We start from the raw sequence: 22,420 nt of genomic DNA, 5'->3' as shown, positions 1-22,420 counted from the left end.
GACTTCTTTCTATATTGTATGATTCCATTGTTCTATGAAATTAAGAAAAAAGGAAACTACATATTATTTAAGTCTTTCAAGGCCAAAATAAGCATAATAGGCTGAATTGTCTTCCTTTGTGCTCTAATATTCTATAATTTTATTGTATTTTTAGCCATTGGCATTTGATCTCTCACTGCAACATTGGAAGGTAAAATTGAAAATTTCTCTTTCTTTTGCAGAAATGTTTGGGGTGGAAATTTGACACCCAGTTCCAAAAGAAAAGCTGACATTGTAAAATTAGGCTTTAATCCCATCTGGACAGCTGTCAGCATCTATTATACCCTCACAGGCAGCTGGTAGTTGTACAAGAACAAACTTCTTGACACGTGTCTCAGAGGTAAGTGTCGGGGTGGAGTTGAGAGACAGAGATGGGTAATGACTAGGAGGGTAGATACTCATAGACAACAAAAGTGAGGTGGGTAAATAATGGTGAAGTTGATATCAGCCATTATCAGATTCATTGGCAAAGCACTCTCAATCGGCTGAACAGCCTACTCCTGCATCTTCTTCCTGGTCTAAAGCCTTACAAACAGCAGGAGGTCTATGTGGCATTTGGAGGGAAGACTTTATGTAATATTACTGATGAATAGCAAAAGTAGAAAAAAAGAGCAAGAAGGAACAGTTCTAATTTAAACAGATAATGAAGTCTTACAATGTCACATCGTAGATCCTCATATCTGACCCAACACTGTTCATGGGAAGTAGGCTAATACTTGCTGTATGGAGAAACGTTTTATGGTTTCAGGTCTTGTATTCAACATTTTTCTCATGCTGAGCACCCAAGACCACATTTTTGTACCAGAGTGTTTCCTCCCTACAAACCAGAGTTCCATTTTATTCTCAAACTTTCTGGTAATGGAGGATTGCCTATGAGGTCAAGAGGGAAAGTAGCTCATTGAACTGACATAAACCCACTCATGTTGTCCTGTAGAATGTCAGAATTATTGTGATATCAAACCGTGCAGCTTAAGACTATAAACTACAAATCTGGTTTATTAAAAACAAAAGGTTGAGTAGTAGCATGAAATAAAAACAGCAAATTTATTTACACATATACACCTCCTCAGGAAAGCAAAAAATATCAAAACTTTCCAACAGCAAAACTCTCAAACTTGCTTAGTATACATAACATCAGTTCATCTCTACACCAGAGTCTTTAAATATTTCCTTCTCCCTGTTGAACCTGTGGAATTGGCAGTATTGTTGAGATGGATATGGGAATCAAATTGTTTTCCACAACTGAACAAGGTTCATCGAATTAAAGATGCTGTCCTGTTCAATCTTTTTACAAGATGGAAAGAAGGAATTTATTTTTTTTTCTTCAATTTGAGATTTTTTTCAGCAATCCAAATCATAATCTGGATGTACCCCATTTCTTCCATTTGCTGGCAAAATATACTTATCTCACGGAATACTTCATAGATTGGAGACATGATAACTCCACATCTCCATGGGTGGATCTCTATGTCAATAGTATTGTTTAGCATTGGTTAATAGATCTTTCTTGCTAATTCCAACTGGACCCAGCCTGAAGTCTGAATATCCATCAAAATTAAAGCAGATATTGTGCCATTAAATCTAGAAAAACAGAGTACGAAAATGATGGTCAATTCAGTCAATCTGGTCTATTATTTGTTCCTCTTCCTCCATCTCTTCAATCATTAATGGCAAAGCTATTGTTCAACCTGTCCTCACTCTGTAACTTCCTTCATAAATAACTTGCCTAATCACACCTCTCTACACTTTCAAAAGCCTCTTTAAACCTGTCCAACTCAGAGCGCCATCAGTCACCATCCTCCTAGTTCAGCTCAGGTCTAACTCCATTCAAACCACTAAACATTTTGAAACATTTTGATTCATTAAAGGCATTATATAAATGTAAATACCTAGTTCAGGTAAGTCAAAACAAGAACAAACAATATTTCAAGTAAAATAATGAGGATGTTGGAAATCTAAAATAAAAAACTCAGCATGTACAGCAGCATCTGTGAAAAGAGAAACAGTAAATATTTCAGGTCCATGACCTTTCATTAAAATACACTGTAAAAATCATTCATAATTAAGGCATTTAAGTTAACTAATTCAAGGAAGCACATAACATACAAGGTATAAAGAAGGGTAATTTGTTTAAAATACAATAAGTCTTTGAATTAGTTACAATCTAAAATAAATTTCAGCCAGAGGAAACAAGTAACGAGGAAAATAAACACTGTGGAACCTTTCAACTACTTAAAATGTATTAAGGGATTTAATTATTTCCAGGTCCTAATTGTATTGCACATGGGGCTTTATTGTTTGGGTGTCCTATGTTTAGTGACCTTAAAATTTTAACTTCTCTGATATTACTTTTACTGGAATAATACATTACATTCAATAAACAGAACAGAAATGATGCACTCACCTCAATAAAACTCTATTCTGGTCTTTAGGCTCTGTAGGAAGCTTCTCAAATTATCAGAGCAACTCGATACATCAGCTATTTAGTGCATAAATATATATTATATGTTCAGATCTGTAAATGATAATTCAGTTAATGTGGCACCAAAATAATTGATAAACAATAAAATGGTGGGTTTTTTGTGCTTTTCCTTTTATACAATGCAAGGTCGGAGACCTTTGTTCAAAACCAACGTTAAGAGGACCAACAATTTGCTCTGTCAGTTCACTATTCGTCCCGTGTACTTGGGAAGTGGATTATCATCCAGGTATTTCTTTACAAACCAGCAGCTGGTGCGTACCTTGAGATCCTCCTCCACTACAAAATTCATGGCAGCCTGTGAACAAGTCCAATTTAATAAAAAATATTAAAAGATGGGCGATGTTAGGAAATAAATATTTATGTTTCTATGCACCATATACAGTATCAAGATGTTCCAAAATGTTTTATAGCCAATCAACTACCCTTTTAATATAATTCCTATCAAAATATAGGAAATAGAGCATCCTAATTTATTAATAGCAAGATGTCACAAATAAAAATGTTCAAATAATGTTTTAGTGATATTAATTTAAGAATAAATATTGGCCAAGACTTCATGGAGAGCAGTTCCTTCTTCAAAATTGAGTTACAGGATAATTTATCTACTTGAGAGGACTGAAAAGATCTTAGTCTTATATCTCTAAACACACCAGTTTCTAAGGTCTACGGGAAAAGTAGGGGTAAGAGGAGAGAAGTAACATGCATGATGAAGGATGAAATCACAGATTTCATAATGGGTAGTAAGCAGATACTGGAAATATTATGGTAACGGGCATTTAAGATTGCAGTAGAAGATGCCTATAGATTACGGGTAGCAGCTGTGAAATAATGAATTGCAAAAACGTAGAGATTACATCTTGTAACAAATGAAGAGCAGCTTTAATAGGGGAATATAATTTTCAAATTGATTGAAATAAGCAAACTAACATATGCAGAAATGTTAATAAATTTCTTGGGTCACCCAGAATAAGTTTATACAATATTGGTCCAGATCTTTCAGCTAGTCAGAGACCAAATCTGCTCTTTAAGGACCCTTCAAAGGTCCTGACGCAATGACAACATGGGAATTCCAGGAAGTTTAAATTTCTGACGGGCAATTACTCAGCATGTGGAACTCTTCAAAAAAAAATCTGAGTTACTTAGCATTTACTGAGAAACTAGATTCATAAAAAACCAGTTCTAACTTCCAGATAAATAACCTCACATTCCCTCAAGTCCCCCAATCCCCAATTCTCTGAATCCCCAATAAGATCCAACTCCCCCATCCCAACCCTTTGATCCATCCCCAAAAATCCAAAGCCCGCCAGACTTCCAACCCCTACTCCCGACACATTCTGGCCCTCTGACCATAACCACACCCAACCTTTGAAACTGCAGCATTCTCCAACTAACCTCCCCAGTCAGACCTGACCTCACTACCAACCATCGTGTTATCCTAGCTACCCTATGCGACCTTACCCACCCTAATGTCTTAACAATGTACCAGTGCTGCCACCTTTCTTATTTTATTATCCTACCCAGCCTGATTCTATATCCAAAAATTAAAGACTCAAAGATTATTACACTGCCTTTGTTATAGGTTCCTATTATTCATTACCTGATACTTTGCCAGTATAACAGTATCATTACTATTAGGGGACAATAAATCACACCTACCAATGTTTTCTGACCCTTACTATTCTTAATTTTGATCCATTTTGATTTAGGTCTTAACAGAAGAAACTTTGCAGTAATAAAGAAAATAATGGTGAAAAACAGTGACAACCCCAAAGTCAGATAATTACGATCTCAGGATGGTAAAGGGTACTGGTGTCAACATTTCAGATTCCTTAACTGTAAATCTTCCAGAATTCTCATGCTCCTAATCCATTGCCCCAGTGCACATTATCCACTATGTAGGAAAGGTAGAAGAGAAACCCAGAATTATAGATCATTGCTAAACGGAAACAATAAATTGAAATGTTTCATCTTGCACTCATTAAACTTAGGGCCCTATTCTCAAGGCTGCCAGTAAGAAGTCCAGCCAATGGGTTCTTAACTACCATCTACTGAAAAGCCTACGTTCATTGGTCAATATCAGAATTCCTACAGTCCAATGCTACAAGATATATCTTACTGGCAACCTCATGAACAGGGCCTCAGCCACCTATACATCATGGAAGTTTGATGATGAGATAATGCACAGCAAAACAATCAACCATAATAACAATTATGTTGATCAAATTATCTCTTTTTTATCACAAACTCATAAGAGAGCCTATGTCCATCACTTTTGCCCCTGAGCGATACCCAGTCTCCTTTAGATTATGCTGAAAGGTTTCAAAAATTTGAACAGCACGCAAAGCTAGCTGTCTCGTACTGCTATCACACAGTAAACATACGCATGCTTTTCTGTCTCATACTGCTACTACGCAGTAAAACTATGCATGGTTTTCTCCACTAAGAGAATGATGCCATTAAGCCAATTTGATACTTTACGACACAAATAAGAAATATATTAGTTTCAGTGCCGGTGTGATGCCAGGTACACAGGCAATACATCCCAATGACTGCTGGACAATATCAAACAACACGTCCCATTGACCATCCAAAGTGGTCAGCATTCCGATTGCACTCAAACAGCCCATGAATGCAAGCCTCAAAAATATATCCACCATTGGATATCATTCTACGCTTGGAAACCATTTATTTAATTAGACTATGGTTAGCGTTACAGTGTAAATCAATTTAAGATTAGCAGTCGAGTTGTCAGTTTGATTCATTTGCACATGCTCGAAACTACATATATAAATGCACAACACCCAGGTTTTATGTACACAAAATGTATCTGTACAGCACAAACACTGCATTTTTTTCTTGGAGACAGTCAATCTCAGCTCTATCCACAGAGCAACAACCTGACCAATCAGAATCTATCTGCCTGGTCTGAGAGTTAAGATTAGGCAAAAGTACTCTTTGCTGCCTTCTCCCCAGTCCCACGCCCACCCCACCCACCCCCCATTTATCTCTCCACCCTGGAGGCTCCCTGCCTCCATTCCTCATGAAGGGCTTTTGTCCGAAATGTCGATTTTCCTGCTCCTTGGATGCTGCCTGCCCTGCTGTGCTTTTCCAGCAGCACTCTAATCTAGACTCTGAGAGTTAAGATTGCTAGTTAACTGTTCTCAGCACCAAAGATAGCCCATCTAATCAGCACCTTCGCCTCGTGACATAAAATCATGTCCCTTTTATCAAGTTTGATTCTTATGTCCTAGTTGTATTGAGTGTAAGATGAAAAGCTTCAAATTTTGTCCTTTTTTGAGAACATTTAAATTCTGTGCCACCAAGACCAGTTACCCTAACATTAATTGTTTATATAGTTAGGGTTTACAAATTAAGGATAGAGTAACTGAACACCATTAAAGTTTTTAACTGATCAGAAAGATGGCATGCATGGATTTGTAAATGAAAAGACAAGCCAGATTTAATTTTTTTCAAATGGTGATTTAAAAAGTGTAAAAGGGAATGCCTGCTGACATTACTTATATGGACTTTCATGTGGCATTTCATAAAGGCTTTCATGAGAAATTGTTAGATAAACTTAAAGCCCACAAAATGGAAGGGAAATTATTGGCATGGTGAAGGAGTTTGCTCAGCATTAAGGATGTGGAGGTGCCAGTGTTGGACTGGGGTGGACAAAGTGAGAAGTCACACAACACCAGGTTATAGTCCAACAGGCTTATTTGGAATCACAAGCTTTTGAAACACTGCTCCTTCATCAGGTGAAGTGTCAGACAAAGGAGCAGCACTCAAAGTTGTTATTTCAAATAAACCTGTTGGACTATAACCTGGTTTGTGTGACTTCTCACTTTGAGTTTTAAGGAAACAAAGCATAGGAATAATGAGCAGACACTTGAAGTGGCAGTGATGACTCAAGAATCTGTGTTGAAACATCAACTATTCACTTTATTTATTAACAAGGTAGAAGATGGGATAGAAAGTCACATATCAACATTTGCAGATGAAACAAAGATAGATGGCAACGTAAGCAGCATAGATGAAAGCACGAAATTACAAAGAGATATTGTTCAATTAAGTAAATGAGCAAAACTGTGATAATTGAATTTTAACGTGGAATTGAAGGTGACATTATCTTCTTTGGATCTAAAATTAGAACAGGGTACTTTTTAAATGCTGTAAAGCTAGAGAGAATGGAGATCCAAATAAATTTGTGGGATTCAGGTATATTAACCATTACAATGTCATGAACAGGTACAGAAAATATTTCAAAACATGAATAGAATGCAGAATCATTGGCCTTCGAATCTGGAGGAATTGATAACATTGGGCTAGAAATCATGCTACTGCTGTATAAAGAAAAAGATGTGCAAAGTAAGTTTACAAATTTATACCTGGATACTAAATGTGAAATTACAACAGGAATTTAAATAAACAAGGGTGGTATCGTTGGAATTTAGAAGGTTAAGGGGAAATGATCAAAGTTTACAAGAGATTTGGGGGAAGAAACTAGGTAAAGGGAAACAACTTTTATAGGTGGGGAGGTTTTTTCACTCATGGGATGTTAGTGTCGCCGGCTAGGCCAGAGTTTATTGCCCATTACTAACTACCTTTGAAAAAGTGGTAGGGAGCTACTGGCCTTAGGATGTAGGTACATCTACAATTGCTGTTAGAAAGAGAGTCCCAGAGACAACGAAGGGAAGTCTAGGACTGAGAGGCACAGTCTAAAAGCCAAAAGCCAGACCTTTCAAGCCAGAAATTAGGAAAAACTTCTCTTTATAAAGGGTGGGAAGAATGTGGATCTTTTTCCACAAATAGCAATTGATGCTAGATAAATGGTAAATTTAAAACCAAGTCATAGATTTTTGTTATTCACAGATATGAGGAGATAGGAGACTAAGGTTGGTTTATGGAGTTTGGTCTCAGATCAGCAATAATCTAACTAAAAGACACCATACACAGAACTACATTGTTTATTCCTGGTCCTATGCTCATTTTAAAAATGGCACTTCCAACAACACAACACTCCTGCAGGAACTGGTCTGCTTAAGTCTCTGGATGGGACTTGAACTCTTCTTATTCAGAGCTGAAAGTGCTCCCACTAGGCCATAGCTGACCCAAAATTTTGGCTCCTCATCTTTGATCACACCAAATATGTAAATTATTGCATATTTTCTTTAAAATTCAAAGCATACTATGGGAACATTCAATACCTGTGCCAGTCGCACGCCAATTCCTTGTCCCCTAAACTTAACAGGCACCTGAGTGGAGTATAGATCAACCATTTTCTTTCCAATGTACTTGTATCGCAAAACAGCTTCATCTCTCGAATCTGTTAATACACAACTGGTATCATTCAATTATAAGATCTTTCTGGACAATGACAACTATATGTAAAATATTATCCAGAGTCTCCATGCATAACTGTCACAAATGTTGTTATAACATAAACTTAATTGGCAAATGCTTAAAATAAAATAATATGTCCGAAGTGTACAGCCAGATTTGTGTCAATTTGCATTAAAAATAGACTTTAGATTTCGATTCCCTACAGTGTGGAAACAGGCCCTTCGGCCCAACAAGTCCACACTGACCCTCCAAAGAGTAACCCACCCAGACCCATTTCCCTCTGATTAATGCACCTAACACTATGGGCAATTTAGAATGACCAATTCACCTGACCTGCACATCTTTGGATTGTGGGCACCTGGAGGAAACCCACGTGGGCACAGGGAGAATGTGCAAACTCCAGACAGACAGTCGCACAAGGCGGAATTAAACCTGGGTCCCTGGTGCTGTGAGGCAGCAGTGCTAACCACTGAGCCACCATCTTTGCACCCACCACACACTTTTACAGTTTTTTCTTAACTAGTCACCATTGTGCTGTGGCAAATTGAATTCTGAATAGTTAACCTACTGCTGGAGCTCTGTATCTGAATCCACCTGATGGCAATAGGGAACTAAACTTCCTTCCATTAATTTTAAACAAGAACTTGAATCTCTAGATGTCTTTTCTTTGTAGTAGCCCTCAGAAGTATTCAGCAGTACTTTTGTGTACAGTGGTTATAAAACTATGCAACATAATTTTACAAGCAATCTTTTTTAACCAATTTGCAGTGAATTTCTTGATTATACAATGACAGACCAGAAAATACAGAAGCGGTCCAGTTAGCTACTGTACCTGTGTCAACTCTTTGCGCTACCAATTAGACCCATTGCTCCACTCTTTCTCCACAGAATAAAAAAACCTAACCAGGAAAAGGCTAATTTCAGCAAACTGAAGAGGAATCTAGCCAGGTAAATTAGAGTCAAAGACTGGCAGGTAGAAATGCAATGCTCAAACAGGAGGCCTATAAAGAGATGGTTCAGTATAGTCTCAACATCTTCCCTCCAAAGAGAAAAAACTAAGAGCAAACAAAACCTGAGTTCCCGGGATGTCAAAGGACTGAAAGACTAAGATAAAGTAGAAAAAGGGTCATATAACAGATGTCAGCTTGATAATATAAAAGGAGAACCTGGCCGCATACCAAAACAAGGGCAAAGAAACAATACATGAACAGAATAAAGGCAAACATAAAACAGATACCAAAGGCCTTCTCCAGTTACAATGACAATAAAATGTCAGAACATTTCATTTGCATTTGAAAAAGAGTGGACATATTAAGGATAGGATGGCTTTATGTGGGAGAGGTCTTGTCTCACAAATTTGATTGAGTTTTTTGAGAAGTGACAAAGATGATTGATAGTAGGGCAGTTGGTGTAGTCTATGTGGACCTTACTAAAGCATTTGATACGGTCCCTCATGTAAGTTGGTCCAGAAGATTAAGTCACATGGGAACCACAGTGAGTTGGTCAATGTATACAAAATCGGCTTGATCACGGAAGACAGAGGATAGTTTGGAGAGGTGTTTTTCTAAACGGAGATCTGTGACCAGCACTGTTCCGCAAGGATCAGTACAGAGAAGTCTATCGTTTGTCACATAAATAAGTGATTTGGATGAAAATGTGGATTGTCTGATTAGTAAGTTTGCAGATGACACAAAAATTGGTGAAGTTGTAGATAGTGAGTAAGATGGTTAAAGTTATAGCAGGAGATAGATCAATTGAAAATTTGAGCGGGGAAATAGCATACAGAGTATAATCCAGACAATCTGGTAAAGCAGATACGATATCAGCATTTAAGAGGTGATACATTTTGGGGGTCAAATATGGAAGGGAAGTAAACAGTGAATGGCAGAAACCTTGAGTATTGATGTACAGTGTGCCTTGGATTGCAAGTCCGCAGTCTCCTGAGAGTGGCAACATGAGTGGATAAGATAGTAAGGAGGCATATGATATGCTTGTCCTTTTCGGTCAAGGCATGAGAGTATAAAAGTTGGTGTGTCACGTTGCAGCTCTCTAAAATTTTAGTTCGGCCAATTTTGGAGAATTGTGTGCATTTCTGGTCGCCACACTAACAGAAGGGTGTGGAGACTTGAGAAGGTGAAAAAGAGCTTTCCTAGGGTGTTACCTGGATTAGAGTGTATTAACTATAAGGAGAGGTTGGACATAATTGGATTGTTTTCACCAGAGTATTTGAGGCTGAGAAGCGAACTGACAGAAGTATATAAAATTATGAGAGGCATGGATAGGGTGAGTAGTTGGAGTCTTTTTCCCAGGGTAGAAATATCAAATACCAGGGGACATAGGTTTAAGGTGAGAGGGGGAATGTTTAAAGGAGATGTGTGAGGCAAGTTTTTTTTTAAACACAGAAGGTAGTAGGTGCCTGAAATGTGCTCAGTCAAAAAGTGTGGTGTTGGAAAAGCACAGCCGGTTAGGAGCAGGAGTGTCGGCGTTTCAAGCATAAGCTCTTCATCAGGAACTGCCAGGGGAGGTGGTAAAGCAGATACAATAGCAACATTTAAGAGACATTTATACAGACATGTGGACAGGCAAGGATTAGAGGGATACAGACTACGTGCAGGCTGATGGGATTAGTCTAGAATGGCATCATGGTCAGTGCAGACATGGTGGCTGAAGGGCCTGTTCCAGTGCTGTACTGTTCTACATCCTACTGGAGACAATTAAGGACCAAGGCAGAGATCTACTCAAGGAACTATAAGGCATGGTTGAATTATTAAATGAGTATTTAACAAGAAAGAGGACTTTGTCGAAGCCAAGATAAATGAAAAGTTTGTCAACCTGGTGGATAAAATAAATAAGGTGGAGGAACTGGGCAGGCTGAGAGTACAGTAATTCCTCAATTAACCTCGATTCGATCAAAGTTGTTTTGTAATAATCTCATTAATACATTAAGAAAAATAGATCCTTTTAATGTCATGGCATTTGCTATTACATAGTTCGCCAATGGGGTCATAGAAAACTACTTTGGATAAATGAACTGCTTTTGACATATGAATATAGAGGCCTATTTTAACTTAGTTTGAAGTATATTCTCAATAACAATATATTTTGATTCAGTCGCTTGTCAATGCGAGTCAAATATACCCAATTATTGATGGTAGTGAGTCTGGTGGTTTAAAAAATGCAAGAAAAACTTTAGACTTTAAATTAGAGGCTAAAAGGTATTTTGATGCTGGAGCAGCTACTATCAGGAGAACCCTTGGAGTGCCTCCTACCACAATAAGAACAATCCATAGTAATGTTGACAAAATCAAAGGAAGTCCACCAAGTGTGACAATGTTTACATGCTATCAACACAAGTCAAATGAGCAGTAGCATTATGTTAAAAAGAAGTCTGGCTGAAAGACTAAAATCAATACAATATATTTCTCCTAATGTGATAGGCATGTAAAGTGAAAGCTAAAAGGTTGTCTCACCACTGAAACAATGATCAGGCTGAAAATTCACAGTTGGCAAGTTCTACTGCTCATCATGGTTGTTTCTAACACTTTAAGAGAACACACCAAGCCAGACAGCATCAGGATATGGAGAAGTCGACATGTTGGGTATTACCCTTCTTCAGGACTGCCAACATTTTAAGAGGCATTGTTTTTGCAAGTCATTAAGATGAATAGTAAAGTGGTTAGTTTGGTTGTAAATCAACTGAAAAATTCACTTCCTGAAATAAAATTGAGAAAAGTGGCTCCCCACTGAAACAAACATTTGACGTTGATGGGGCAGGAGTTTATTAGAAGTCAGAATTTCAGTGAGACCCTTTGGCCCCAAATGTCCATATGAGTTATCAAGTACCTACCTACTCTAGTTACATTTTCCAACACTTAGCCTGTAGTCTTGTATGCTATGGTGCTTCCAGTAATCATCTCAATACTTAAATATTGTGATTTACCTCTGGGTGAAAACAATTCTTCCTTAAATTCATTCTAAACCTCCTGCTCTGCATCTTTATTCTATGCCCAGTGATTACTAATCCCTCTAGTAAGAGTAAAAGTTTCTATGTAATTTGCCTATGATTCTCAGATGCCAAGTGTATGTCACAAACAATACTTTTCCACCGAGTTTACATCCAAAGAAACACAATTTTTCTGCTTGGTGGGAAACTGCAAAATAGTTCAAATTTAAGTCCTTTGTGGTGTACCACTCTGAGTCTTTAAAGGATTACTCAAGAAGAACATCTGAGCGTAATTTGGCTATGAAATAAGAAAAACTGAATGAATGGGACAATTTTTCAAGAATGCTTTTCCTTAAATGCCATACCTACTTGGGAATGAATATTATGCCAAAGAAAATATTGACTTCAACAATCTTCAGTAATGCCCCAGGCCACCTTGTTAAATTTGATAATTTATCAGAAAATGTAAAGATCATTTTCTTGTTCTCTCTAATAAAATTTCATTGTTATATCCCATGGATTGGGGCTTTAGCAATTTTCAAGCCTTATAATTTGCATCATACCTTCTCCCAATTCAAGGAGAGAAATGGCAAAAATAAGTAAACAAATCAGGGAATTTGTAAATACAATATCTCAAGAACTGACACTATGGCTGGTTCAAAGGACACAGTTGCATTGGCATACATGAATGTGTCAATGGCTTGGTGTGTTCTCGAAAACAAATCCAATTGGGAGGCCACCTCTCAGAAGGATGCACCCATGCTGACAATTTGGGAGGGCTTCAAACATGTATCAGGTTTTATTTCAGATTGGTTAAATTGATGCTTGAAGTAGTATAAAGATAAAGATTCATAACTCGCACAAATCCTATGCTTCACCCATCCCCCACATATTTTGTCACATAGCACTGGCTTCAGCCTTGGTCATTCACAGCTCCTAATCTCCCTATAATCCCTCCATGCACTGTCATTATCAAGTCTTTATTGCTACCTTTGCTTCTGGAGCCATGACTCACCTTCTCTCAGCCTAGTATAAATATCTCCCTAATTTCTCCCTTTTTTTAGCTTTGACAAAGGGTCAGTTAGACTCAAAATGTCAGCTCTTTTTTCTCTTTACAGATGCTGCCAGACCTGCTGAGATTTTCCAGCATTTTCTCTTTTGGTTTCATAACTGGCACATTAGCCAAAGGAATTAAATATCTAGATATTGATTTGATATGAGAAGTACAATATTCAAAACAATCGACAATTATGAAGTATCTTTTGTCCAACTTGGGTGTGGTAATTGTATCTTGCAGTCTCAACAAAGTACATAAGCAGTTTAAAATCAACAGCAGTTCAGCTTCTTATCCCAAGGCTAGATTGTGGAAACTTTCAAATCAAAATAATACTGTGATTGCTTCAGTCTGAATGTCAGAATGTCACTGACTGCTTTTCCTTTAAAGTTATATAGTCAGATATTCAACATCCAAAGTCTAAGTAACTCCCAAGATAGAAAAGTTAAGCTTCTCTCTTTAAATCACACAATCAACTAGGCGATTTTTGGAAGCTAGAATATGTCAATTTGAAACACTTGAAACACAGAAAAATCTGAGAGATATTTTTAAGAGGTTTAGGCACGGATAGATTTTGACAGCTATAAGGATTTAAAGGAGAAAGAAACTTTGTGTGCATTTCACAGAACATGAGCATTACTGGCATTCGTCAGCATTTAGAAGGTCAGTATTTGTTGCACATCCCTAAATGCTCTTGAATACACTGGGTAAGGATGACAAATTTCCTTTCCTAAAGTTTGTGAAATACATAGGGTTCTACAAAAATAAATTATTTTATATCACCATTACTGTCTTTAAATTCCAGGTACATTCATTGAATTTAAATTCAATCAGCTGTTGTAGGCGACCCTAGAGCATTGGCCTGAGTGAATAAACTATTAGTCCAATAACATTACCACGACACCACCATCTCCCCTGACTGCTGTGATCTTTTTCAGAGTTAAGTAATATATATTTTTGTAAATATGCAGTCACTCTGATGAGCAGTTGTTGAACTGAAGCATTGGGCTGAATTTTATCATCTTGCCCAGAGATAGGCTGAGAGAGCATGAGCTTGTAAAATGGTAATGGAAGGCTTCAGGAGGGTAGCCCAACATCTTCCTGCCATCAGGGTCATCCCCAGAAGTGGGTGCCAGCATGAGACAGTTAGCCAATTAATTTAAAAGTGGCCAATTAGTGGGGACTTTAACCCCTCCCTCCCCCATTGCTGACATTTTACTAATATTGGGACAAGTCCCCATCACATAGAGATACTACTGGATTGTGAGGAAGTTTCCTAATGGCTTCCAGAGTGAAGGGTAGTTGCTCAGTTTCTGCTTGCTTCATGATACCTGAAGGAGTCTCTGAGTGGCAATAGCCATCGTTGGTAGGTTCATCGTTTTGATCAGAAGTGTGACACTACACTAAAAATAGCATTTTGCACCTAACAAGGCCAATTCATCATGAAAAGCCCCTGCTTTTCTCTTGGTGGGGAGTCTTTCTAGACATATAAATTCTAGTCATTATTTCTGTACCTCTCTTCATAGATGTTGCCCAAACTGCTGAGCTTATCCATCATATTCTGCTTTGAGATTTTCTGCATCTGCAGTATTTTGATGCCATCAAATTACTAATTTTAGATACCTTTTGTTAAATAAATATACTTATTAAAGACATAGAAGCAAATGTAATTAATTCTCAGATTTATCTGGCACTGACTGTAACTAGCTACCCTGGAAAAGTGGTGATGATGATGGGCTTTTTTTTTGATTTGTTGAAACTTCTGAGGCAAAGTTGCTCAAATAGTGAAATAGTGCAATAAACAGAATGTGATCAGTTCACTTATTGCATATTTTCAATTTTCTTATGTGTGTTTTAATAAATTAAGGTACTCCCAGGCCAGCACATAGCTGTGATTATGACAATAGACAATAGGTGCAGGAGTAGGCCATTCTGCCCTTCGAGCCTGCACCACCATTCAATATGATCATGGCTGATCATCCTCAATCAGTATCCTGTTCCTGCCTTATCTCCATAACCTTTGATTCCACTATCCAACTCTTTCTTAAATGAATCCAGAGACTGGGCCTTCACTGCTCTCTGGGGCAGAGCATTCCACACAGCCACCACTCTCTGGGTGAAGAAGTTTCTCCTTATCTCTATCCTAAATGGTCTACCCCGTATTTTTAAGCTGTGTCCTCTGGTTCAGCACTCACCATCAGAGGAAACATATTTCCTGCCTCCAGAGTGTCCAATCCTTTAATAATCTTATATGTCTCAATCAGATCCCCTCTCAGTCTTCTAAACTCAAGAGTATACAAGCCCAGTCGCTCCAGTCTTTCAGCGTAAGGTAGTCCCGCCATTTCAGGAATTGATCTCGTGAACCTACACTGCACTCCCTCAATAGCCAGAATGTCTTTCCTCAAATTTGGAGACCAGAACTACACACAATATTCCAGGTGTGGTCTCACCAGGGCCCTGTACAGCTGCAGAAGAACCTCTTTGCTTCTATACTCAATTCCTCTTGTTATGAAGGCCAGCATGCTATTAGCCTTCTTCACTACCTGCTGTATCCACATGATTACCTTCATTGACTGGTGTACAAGAACACCCAGATCTCTTTATACTGCCCCTTTACCTAAATTGATTCCATTTAGGTAGTAATCTGCCTTCCTGTTCTTGCCACCAAAGTGGATAACCATACATTTATCCACATTAAACTGCATCTGCCATGCATCTGACCATTCACCTAACCTGACCAGGTCACCCTGTAATCTCCTAACATCCTCCTCACATTTCACTCTGCCACCCAGCTTAGTGTCATCAGCAAATTTGCTAATGTTATTACTAATACCATCTTCTATATCATTAATATATGTTGTAAAAAGCTGCGATCCCAGCACTGATCCCTGCAGTACCCCACTGGTCACTGCCTGCCATTCCGAAATGGAGCCGTTTATCATTACTCTTTGTTTCCTGTCAGCCAACCAACTTTCAATCCAAGTTAGTACTTTGCCCCCAATACCATGCACCCTAGTTTTGCTCACTAACCTCCTATGTGGGACTTTATCAAAAGCTTTCTGAAAGTCCAGGTACAATATCATCTACTGGCTCTCCCTAGGAGAGCTTCGGAGTTACATACTCAAAAGATTCCAGAAGATTAGTCAAGCATGGTTTCCCCTTCATAAATCCATGCTGACTCTGATGTATCCTGTTACTACTATTCAGATGTGTCATAATTGCATCCTTTATAATAGACTCCAGCATCTTTCCCACCACTGAGGTCAGACTAACTGGTCTATAATTTCCTGCTTTCTCTCTCCCACCTTTCTTAAAAAGTGGTACAACATTAGCCACCCTCCAATCCGCAGGAACTGATCCTAAATCTATTGAACTCTGGAAAATAATCACCAACGCATCCACGATTTCTCAAGCCACCTCCTTCAGTAACTTGGGATGTAGACCATCAGGCCCTGGGGACTTATCAACCTTCAGACCTAACAGTCTCTCCAACACCAATTCCTGGCAAATATAAATTCCCTTCAGTGTCTTGTGTCTTCCCCAGTGAACACAGATCTGAAGTACCAATTCAATTCTTCTGACATTTCTTTGTTCCCCGTAATATATTCCCCTGTTTCTGTCTTCAAGGGCCCAATTTTAGTCTTAGCCATTTTTTTGCATTTCACATACCTAAAAAAGCTTTTACTATCCTCCTTTATATTTTTGGCCAGTTTACCTTCATACCTCATTTTTTCTCTGCGTATTTCCTTCTTAGTAATCCCCTGTTGTTCTTTAAAAGCTTCCCAGTCCTCCGTTTTCCCACTTATCTTTGCTATTTTATACTTTTTCTCTTTTAACTTTATATGTTTCTTAACTTCCCTCGTCAGCTACGGTCACCCATGCCTCCTCCTAGGATCTTTCTTCCTTTTTGGAATAAACTGATCCTGCATCTTCTGCATTATACCCAGAAATATCTGCCATTTCTCCTCCACTGTCATCCCTGCTAAGGAATTGCACCATTGAACTTTGGCCAGCTCCTCCCTCATAGCTCCATAGTTCCCTTTATTCAACTCCTAATGTCTGATGGATACAGTTTGCAGTTTGGTTAAACCACTAAAGCATTTTTAACCTTTATTTTGTTGGCAGCCTACAGATGCACAAGTCCACAGCAGCAAACAATGATTAACAGAATGTGATTTAGGTTATTGAGCTGATGGGGAGAGTTCATCGAGACATGGGCAACACTTGTACTTTGTCTGCAGAGAGGTTAAATACAGCTTATTTCTAATAAATAGCTTCAGCTGCGATTTTGGTATGAAGCTAGTGTTTTACAGCTCACTGACAGTGACTTCACACAGATGTTGCTCTTCAGGGAGTTTCAGTAGAAGGTTATACAACCCAAACTTTAAAAAAAGCAACAGACAATAGGAGGGAGGGCTTCAGATATGTAGATAATTGGGATGCCTTCTGGGGAAGGTGGGACCTGTACAAGAAGGACGGGTTGCATCTGAACTGGAAGGGGACCAATGTCCTGGGTGTAAGTTTTGCATGAGTAGTTCGAGAAGGTTTAAACTAGTATGGCAGGGGGGTGGGAACCTGAACTGTATATAGGAGATGAGAGTTGATGCAGATGAGGCAGTAGCAAGAGGTAGACCAGCTAGTGGGAAGGATTTTCATGGCAAGGAACCAAGGTATCAGTTAAAGTGTGTTTGCTTTAACGCGAGGAGTGTCAGGAATAAAAGTGACAAACTTAGAGCATGGATCTGGTGCTATGATGTTGTGGCCATAACAGAGACATGGGTTTCTCAGGGGCAGAAATGGTTGCTGGATGTTCCAGGGTTTAGAGCATTTAAAAAGAATAGGGCGGGGGGGAGAAAGAGGAAGGGGTGTAGCACTACTAATCAGAGAGGGTATCACAGCTACAGAAACTTCAGTTGTCGAGGAAGATCTGCCTATCGAGTCAGTATGGGTGGAAATTAGGAACAGCAAGGGAGCAGTCACCTCTTTAGGGGTTTACTACAGGCCCCCCAATAGCAGCAGGGAGATGGAAGAAAGCATAGCTCGGCAGATTTTGGAAAAGTGTGGACGTAGTAGGGTTGTTGTAATGGGTGACTTTAACTTCCCAAATATTGATTGGAACCTCCTTCGAGCAGAAGATTTGAATGGAGCTGTTTTTGTAACGTGTATTCAGGAGGGTTCCCTAACTCAGTACGTTGACAGGCCGACGAGGGGAGAGGCCATTCTAGACTTGGTGCTCGGCAATGAGCCGGGGCAGGTATCAGATCTTGTGGTGGGAAAGCATTTTGGTGATAGTGACCACAACTGCCTCACATTCTACATAGCTATGGAGAAGGAGAGGGTTAGGCAAAATGGGAGGATATTTAATTGGGGAAGAGGAAACTATGATGCGATTAGACATGAGTTAGGAAGCATGGATTGGGAGCAATTGTTCCATGGTAAAGGCACTATAAACATGTGAAGACTGTTTAAGGAACAGTTGTTGCAAGTGATGAATAAATATGTCCCTCTGAGACAGGTAAGAAGTGGTAAGATAAAGGAACCTTGGATGACGAGAGCGGTGGAGCTTCTCGTCAAAAGGGAAAAGGTAGCTTACATAAGGTGGAGGAAGCTAGGGTCAAGCTCAGCTCTAGAGGATTACAGGCAGGCGAGGAAGGAGCTCAAAAATGGTCTGAGGAGAGCCAGGAGGGGGCACGAGAAAGGCTTGGCAGAACGGATTAGGGAGAACTCAAAGGCATTTTACACTTATGTGAGGAATAAGAGAATGGTCAAAGAAAGAGTAGGCCCGATCAGGGATAGCACAGGGAATTTGTGTGTGGAGTCTGAGGAGGTAGGGGAAGCCCTAATTGAGTTTTTTGCTTCTGTCTTTACAAAAGAAACAAACTTTGTAGTGAATGAAACCTTTGAAGAGCAGGTGTGCCTGCTGAAATGGATAGAGATAGAGGAAGCTGATGTGCTGAAAATTTTGTCAAACATTAAGATTGACAAGTCGCCAGGCCCGGACCAGATTTGTCCTCGGCTGCTTTGGGAAACGAGAAATGCAATTGCTTCGCCACTTGCGAAGATCTTTTCATCCTCGCTCTCCACTGGAGTCGTACCTGAGGACTGGAGAGAGGCAAATTTAATTCCTCTCTTCAAGAAAGGAAATAGGGTAATCCCCGGCAATTACAGACCAGTAAGTCTCACGTCTGTCATCTGCAAGGTGTTAGAAAGGATTCTGAGGAATAGGATTTATGACCATCTGGAAGAGCATGGCTTGATTAAATGCAGTCAACACGGCTTTGTGAGGTGCAGGTCATGCCTCACAAACCTTATCGAGTTCTTTGAGGATGTGACTAGAAAAGTTGATGAGGGTCGAGCTGTGGATGTGGTGTATATGGACTTTAGCAAGGCATTTGATAAGGTTCCCCTTGGTAGGCTCATTCAGAAGGTCAGGAGGAATGGGATTCAGGGGAACATAGCTGTCTGGATACAGAATTGGCTGGCCAACAGAAGACAGCGAGTGGTAGTAGAAGGAAAATATTCTGCCTGGAAGTCTGTGGTGAGTGGTGTTCCACAGGGCTCTGTCCTTGGGCCTCTATTGTTTGTAATTTTTATTAATGACTTGGATGAGGGGATCGAAGGATGGGTCAGCAAGATTGCAGATGACACAAAGGTTGAAGGTGTCGTTGACAGTATAGAGGGCTGTTGTAGGCTGCAGCGGGACATTGACAGGATGCAGAGATGGGCTGAGAGGTGGCAGATGGAGTTCAACCTGGATAAATGCTAGGTGATGCATTTTGGAAGGTCGAATTTGAAAGCTGAGTACAGGATTAAGGATAGGATTCTTGTTAGTGTGGAGGAACAGAAGGATCTTGGGGTGCAGGTACATAGATGTGGATGCTTTGGAGCGGGTTCAGAGGAGGTTTACCAGGGTGCTGCCTGGACTGGAGGGCTTATCTTATAAGGAGAGGTTGACTGAGCTCGGACATTTTTCATTGGAGAAAAGGAGGAGAAGAGGGGACCTAATTGAGGTATACAAGGTAATGAGAGGCAAAGATAGAGTCGATAGCCAGAGACTATTTCCCAGGGCTGAAATGACTAACACGAGGGTCATAGTTTTAAGCTAGTTGGAGGAAAGTATAGAGGGGATGTCAGAGGCGGGTTCTTTACACAGAGATTTGTGAGAGCATGGAATGCGTTGCCAGCAGCAGTTGTGGAGGCAGGGTCATTGGGGACATTTAAGAGACTCCTCAACATACATATGGTCACAGAAAATTGAGGGTGCATACATGAGGATCAGTGGTCGGCACAACATCGTGGGCTGAAGGGCCTGTTTTGTGCTATACTGTTCTATGTTCTATGTTCTATTATTTCTCATCATTTTGACCTGCAGCTTCCATATTTAGAAAAAGTAATTTGGCAACAAGTACATCGCAAAAGACTTGTATATAAAAAATGATACCATTGTATTTAAATAGAATAAAGGCATGGCCACCAGTTGCTGAAATATTGGTGAATGCAGAAGGTCAGAATCAAAGGAGCAGAGAGATCGCATGCATGCTTGGGTGGTTTGAGGTTAACACTAGAGGAAATTGCAGAGCTATAGATTTAAGGATTTAAGCAAGCAGTGAAAGCTAGAAGAGGGCATATTCAGGGGTCACCAAACAGCAGCATCTCAAGGTAATGTACAAAAGGGTGATGATGGATAGATTATTGAGGTCTCCAGCATTGAAGTGGCAGGAAGGGAAGTCGTTGCTGGGAATTCTGTGTTGATCCATTTATATGCATTTTATTGCATTGGTGTTGGTCAGAAGCAAACTGAATTCTAGTTAGTGACGTAAGGTTTATTTTTAGCATAAAACTGTCACATCACAAAACTTTGCTTCCCATCAACTGTTCTCTATTATATGTATAAAATGTGAAGTACATTTCAAAATAATTCCCAAACAACCAATAATGTGCATTTTGTAAGCTTACTTTTTTAAATGGCTTAACATCAGCAATAAGTTGGACAGTCTTATCAGTTGTTCGCTAACTTTAATTACAGTTTGAATGCCAATGACAAAGTTAAATATTAGCATGAATGTGGAGAACCAAGGTTACAAAGAGATCTTGATCAATTGGTTCAATGGGCTGAGGAGTGGCAGATGGAGTTTAATTTGGATAAATGTGAGATATTGAATTTTGGTAAAACAAACAAAGGTAGGACTTAGTCAATTAATTTTAGGGCACTGGATAGTGTTGCAGAACAAAGAGACCTAGGTGTTCAGGTACATAATAAGTAGACAGGTGGTTAAGAAGGCAGTTAGCATAGATTTATAGTGTGCAAACATGCCATTAGCCCAAGTCCACACTGACCGTCCAAACAGTATCCCACCCAACCCCAATCCCCTATTACTCAACATTTCCCCTGACTAAAGCAACTAGCCTACACACGCCTGGACACTATGGACAATTTAGCATGGCCAATTCACCAAGCCAGCACATCTTTGGACTGTGGGAGGAAACCGGAATACCCAGAGGAGACCCACGCAGACATAGGGAGAATGTGCAAACTCCACACAGTCGCCCGAGGCAGGAATCGAGCCCGGGTTAGCTTTATTGCTCAGATCTGTGTGTATAGGAGCTGGGATGTCATGCTGAGGTTGTACAGGACAATGGTGAGGCCTCTTCCAGAGTACTACGTACAGCTCTTGGTGCCCTGCGACAGGATATATATTAATAATTGGAGAGGGTGAATAGATCTACCAGGATGTTGTCGGGAATGGAGAGCTTTAGGTATAAAATAGGGTGGACAGACTGGGACTTTTTCACTGGAGCATAGGAAGTTGAGGGCTGACCTTATAAAGATTTTTAAAATCATGAGGTGCATAGATAAGATGCATAGCAAGGGTCTTTTCACTAGGGTGTGGGAGTTCAAAACTAGGGGGCACATTTTTAAAAGGACAGTGGAGTAAGTTTGAAAAAGGACATAAAGGGCAACTTTTTTAAAAAAGCAGGGTAGTTGGTGTGTGGAATGAACTGCCAGAGGAAGTGGTGGGATGTAAGTACATGAATAGGAAGCGTTGAGGGATATGGGCCAAATGCAGGCAAGTGGGACTAGTTTAGTTTAAGAACATGGTAAGTATAGCCTAATTGGACCGAAGGATCTGTTTCCATGCTGTATTACTTTAAGAGAAAGAGCGGGAGAAGAAATATTGGTTCTTGCTCATGAAGCCTTTTTAATAATCTTGAGTCAGAAGGATAGAAAAATGTAACAAATATATATTCAGAATTACCAAACATGGGGGTTATGAAGGAATCTGGCAGGTGAAAATAGCAGGGACGAATACAGAAAGATATAAACAACATTAAATTAGGAAATATCCTAAAAGAGGGGTCATATTGAGGAAAATAATAATGGTAAAGAGGTCCTAAATTGTGTATACATCAAATGGAACTAATAAGGTTAGTGGGTTAGAAGCACACATTGTCATATGGTTATATTAACAGAACCATAGCCCAAACAAGGTCATAAATACATTCATAGTAGTCATGGCTACCAAGTACTAAATCCGGATACAACATGACTTTAGGATTA

At 39.5% G+C, this 22,420-nt stretch overlaps 1 protein-coding gene across 9 annotated transcripts in view; it reads right to left on the bottom strand.

Moving 5' to 3' along the window:
• Positions 1-1,064: 1,064 nt before the first annotated feature.
• The window catches only part of LOC122562016 (protein NATD1-like), a 30,174-nt gene continuing 8,818 nt past the window's right edge, over positions 1,065-22,420 (bottom strand). For 5 of the 9 annotated variants that reach the window (XR_006315187.2, XR_006315189.2, XR_015761369.1 and 2 more), the window contains 3 exons: positions 7,729-7,847; positions 2,444-2,816; positions 1,065-2,027 (listed from right to left, as the gene is read on the bottom strand). Coding sequence is in view for 3 of the 9 variants with exons in the window: in XM_088000451.1 (XP_087856577.1) it covers positions 2,700-2,816; positions 7,729-7,847 (236 nt within the window). In the remaining 6 variants the exon portion in view is untranslated. Of the gene's footprint in view, positions 2,817-7,728; positions 7,848-22,420 lie in introns of all 9 variants that reach the window. The other 4 variants (XR_006315188.2, XM_088000451.1, XM_088000452.1 and 1 more) reach the window with 4 other exon arrangements.

This window comes from Chiloscyllium plagiosum, unplaced genomic scaffold (genome assembly GCF_037043375.1).
Source record: "Chiloscyllium plagiosum isolate Xiang-an unplaced genomic scaffold, Cpla_swu_hap1 HiC_scaffold_25, whole genome shotgun sequence".
In the NCBI taxonomy this organism is placed as follows: domain Eukaryota; kingdom Metazoa; phylum Chordata; class Chondrichthyes; order Orectolobiformes; family Hemiscylliidae; genus Chiloscyllium; species Chiloscyllium plagiosum.
The sequence above is the reverse complement of the archived record's forward strand: the minus strand, read 5'-3'. Positions and strand labels throughout refer to the sequence as shown.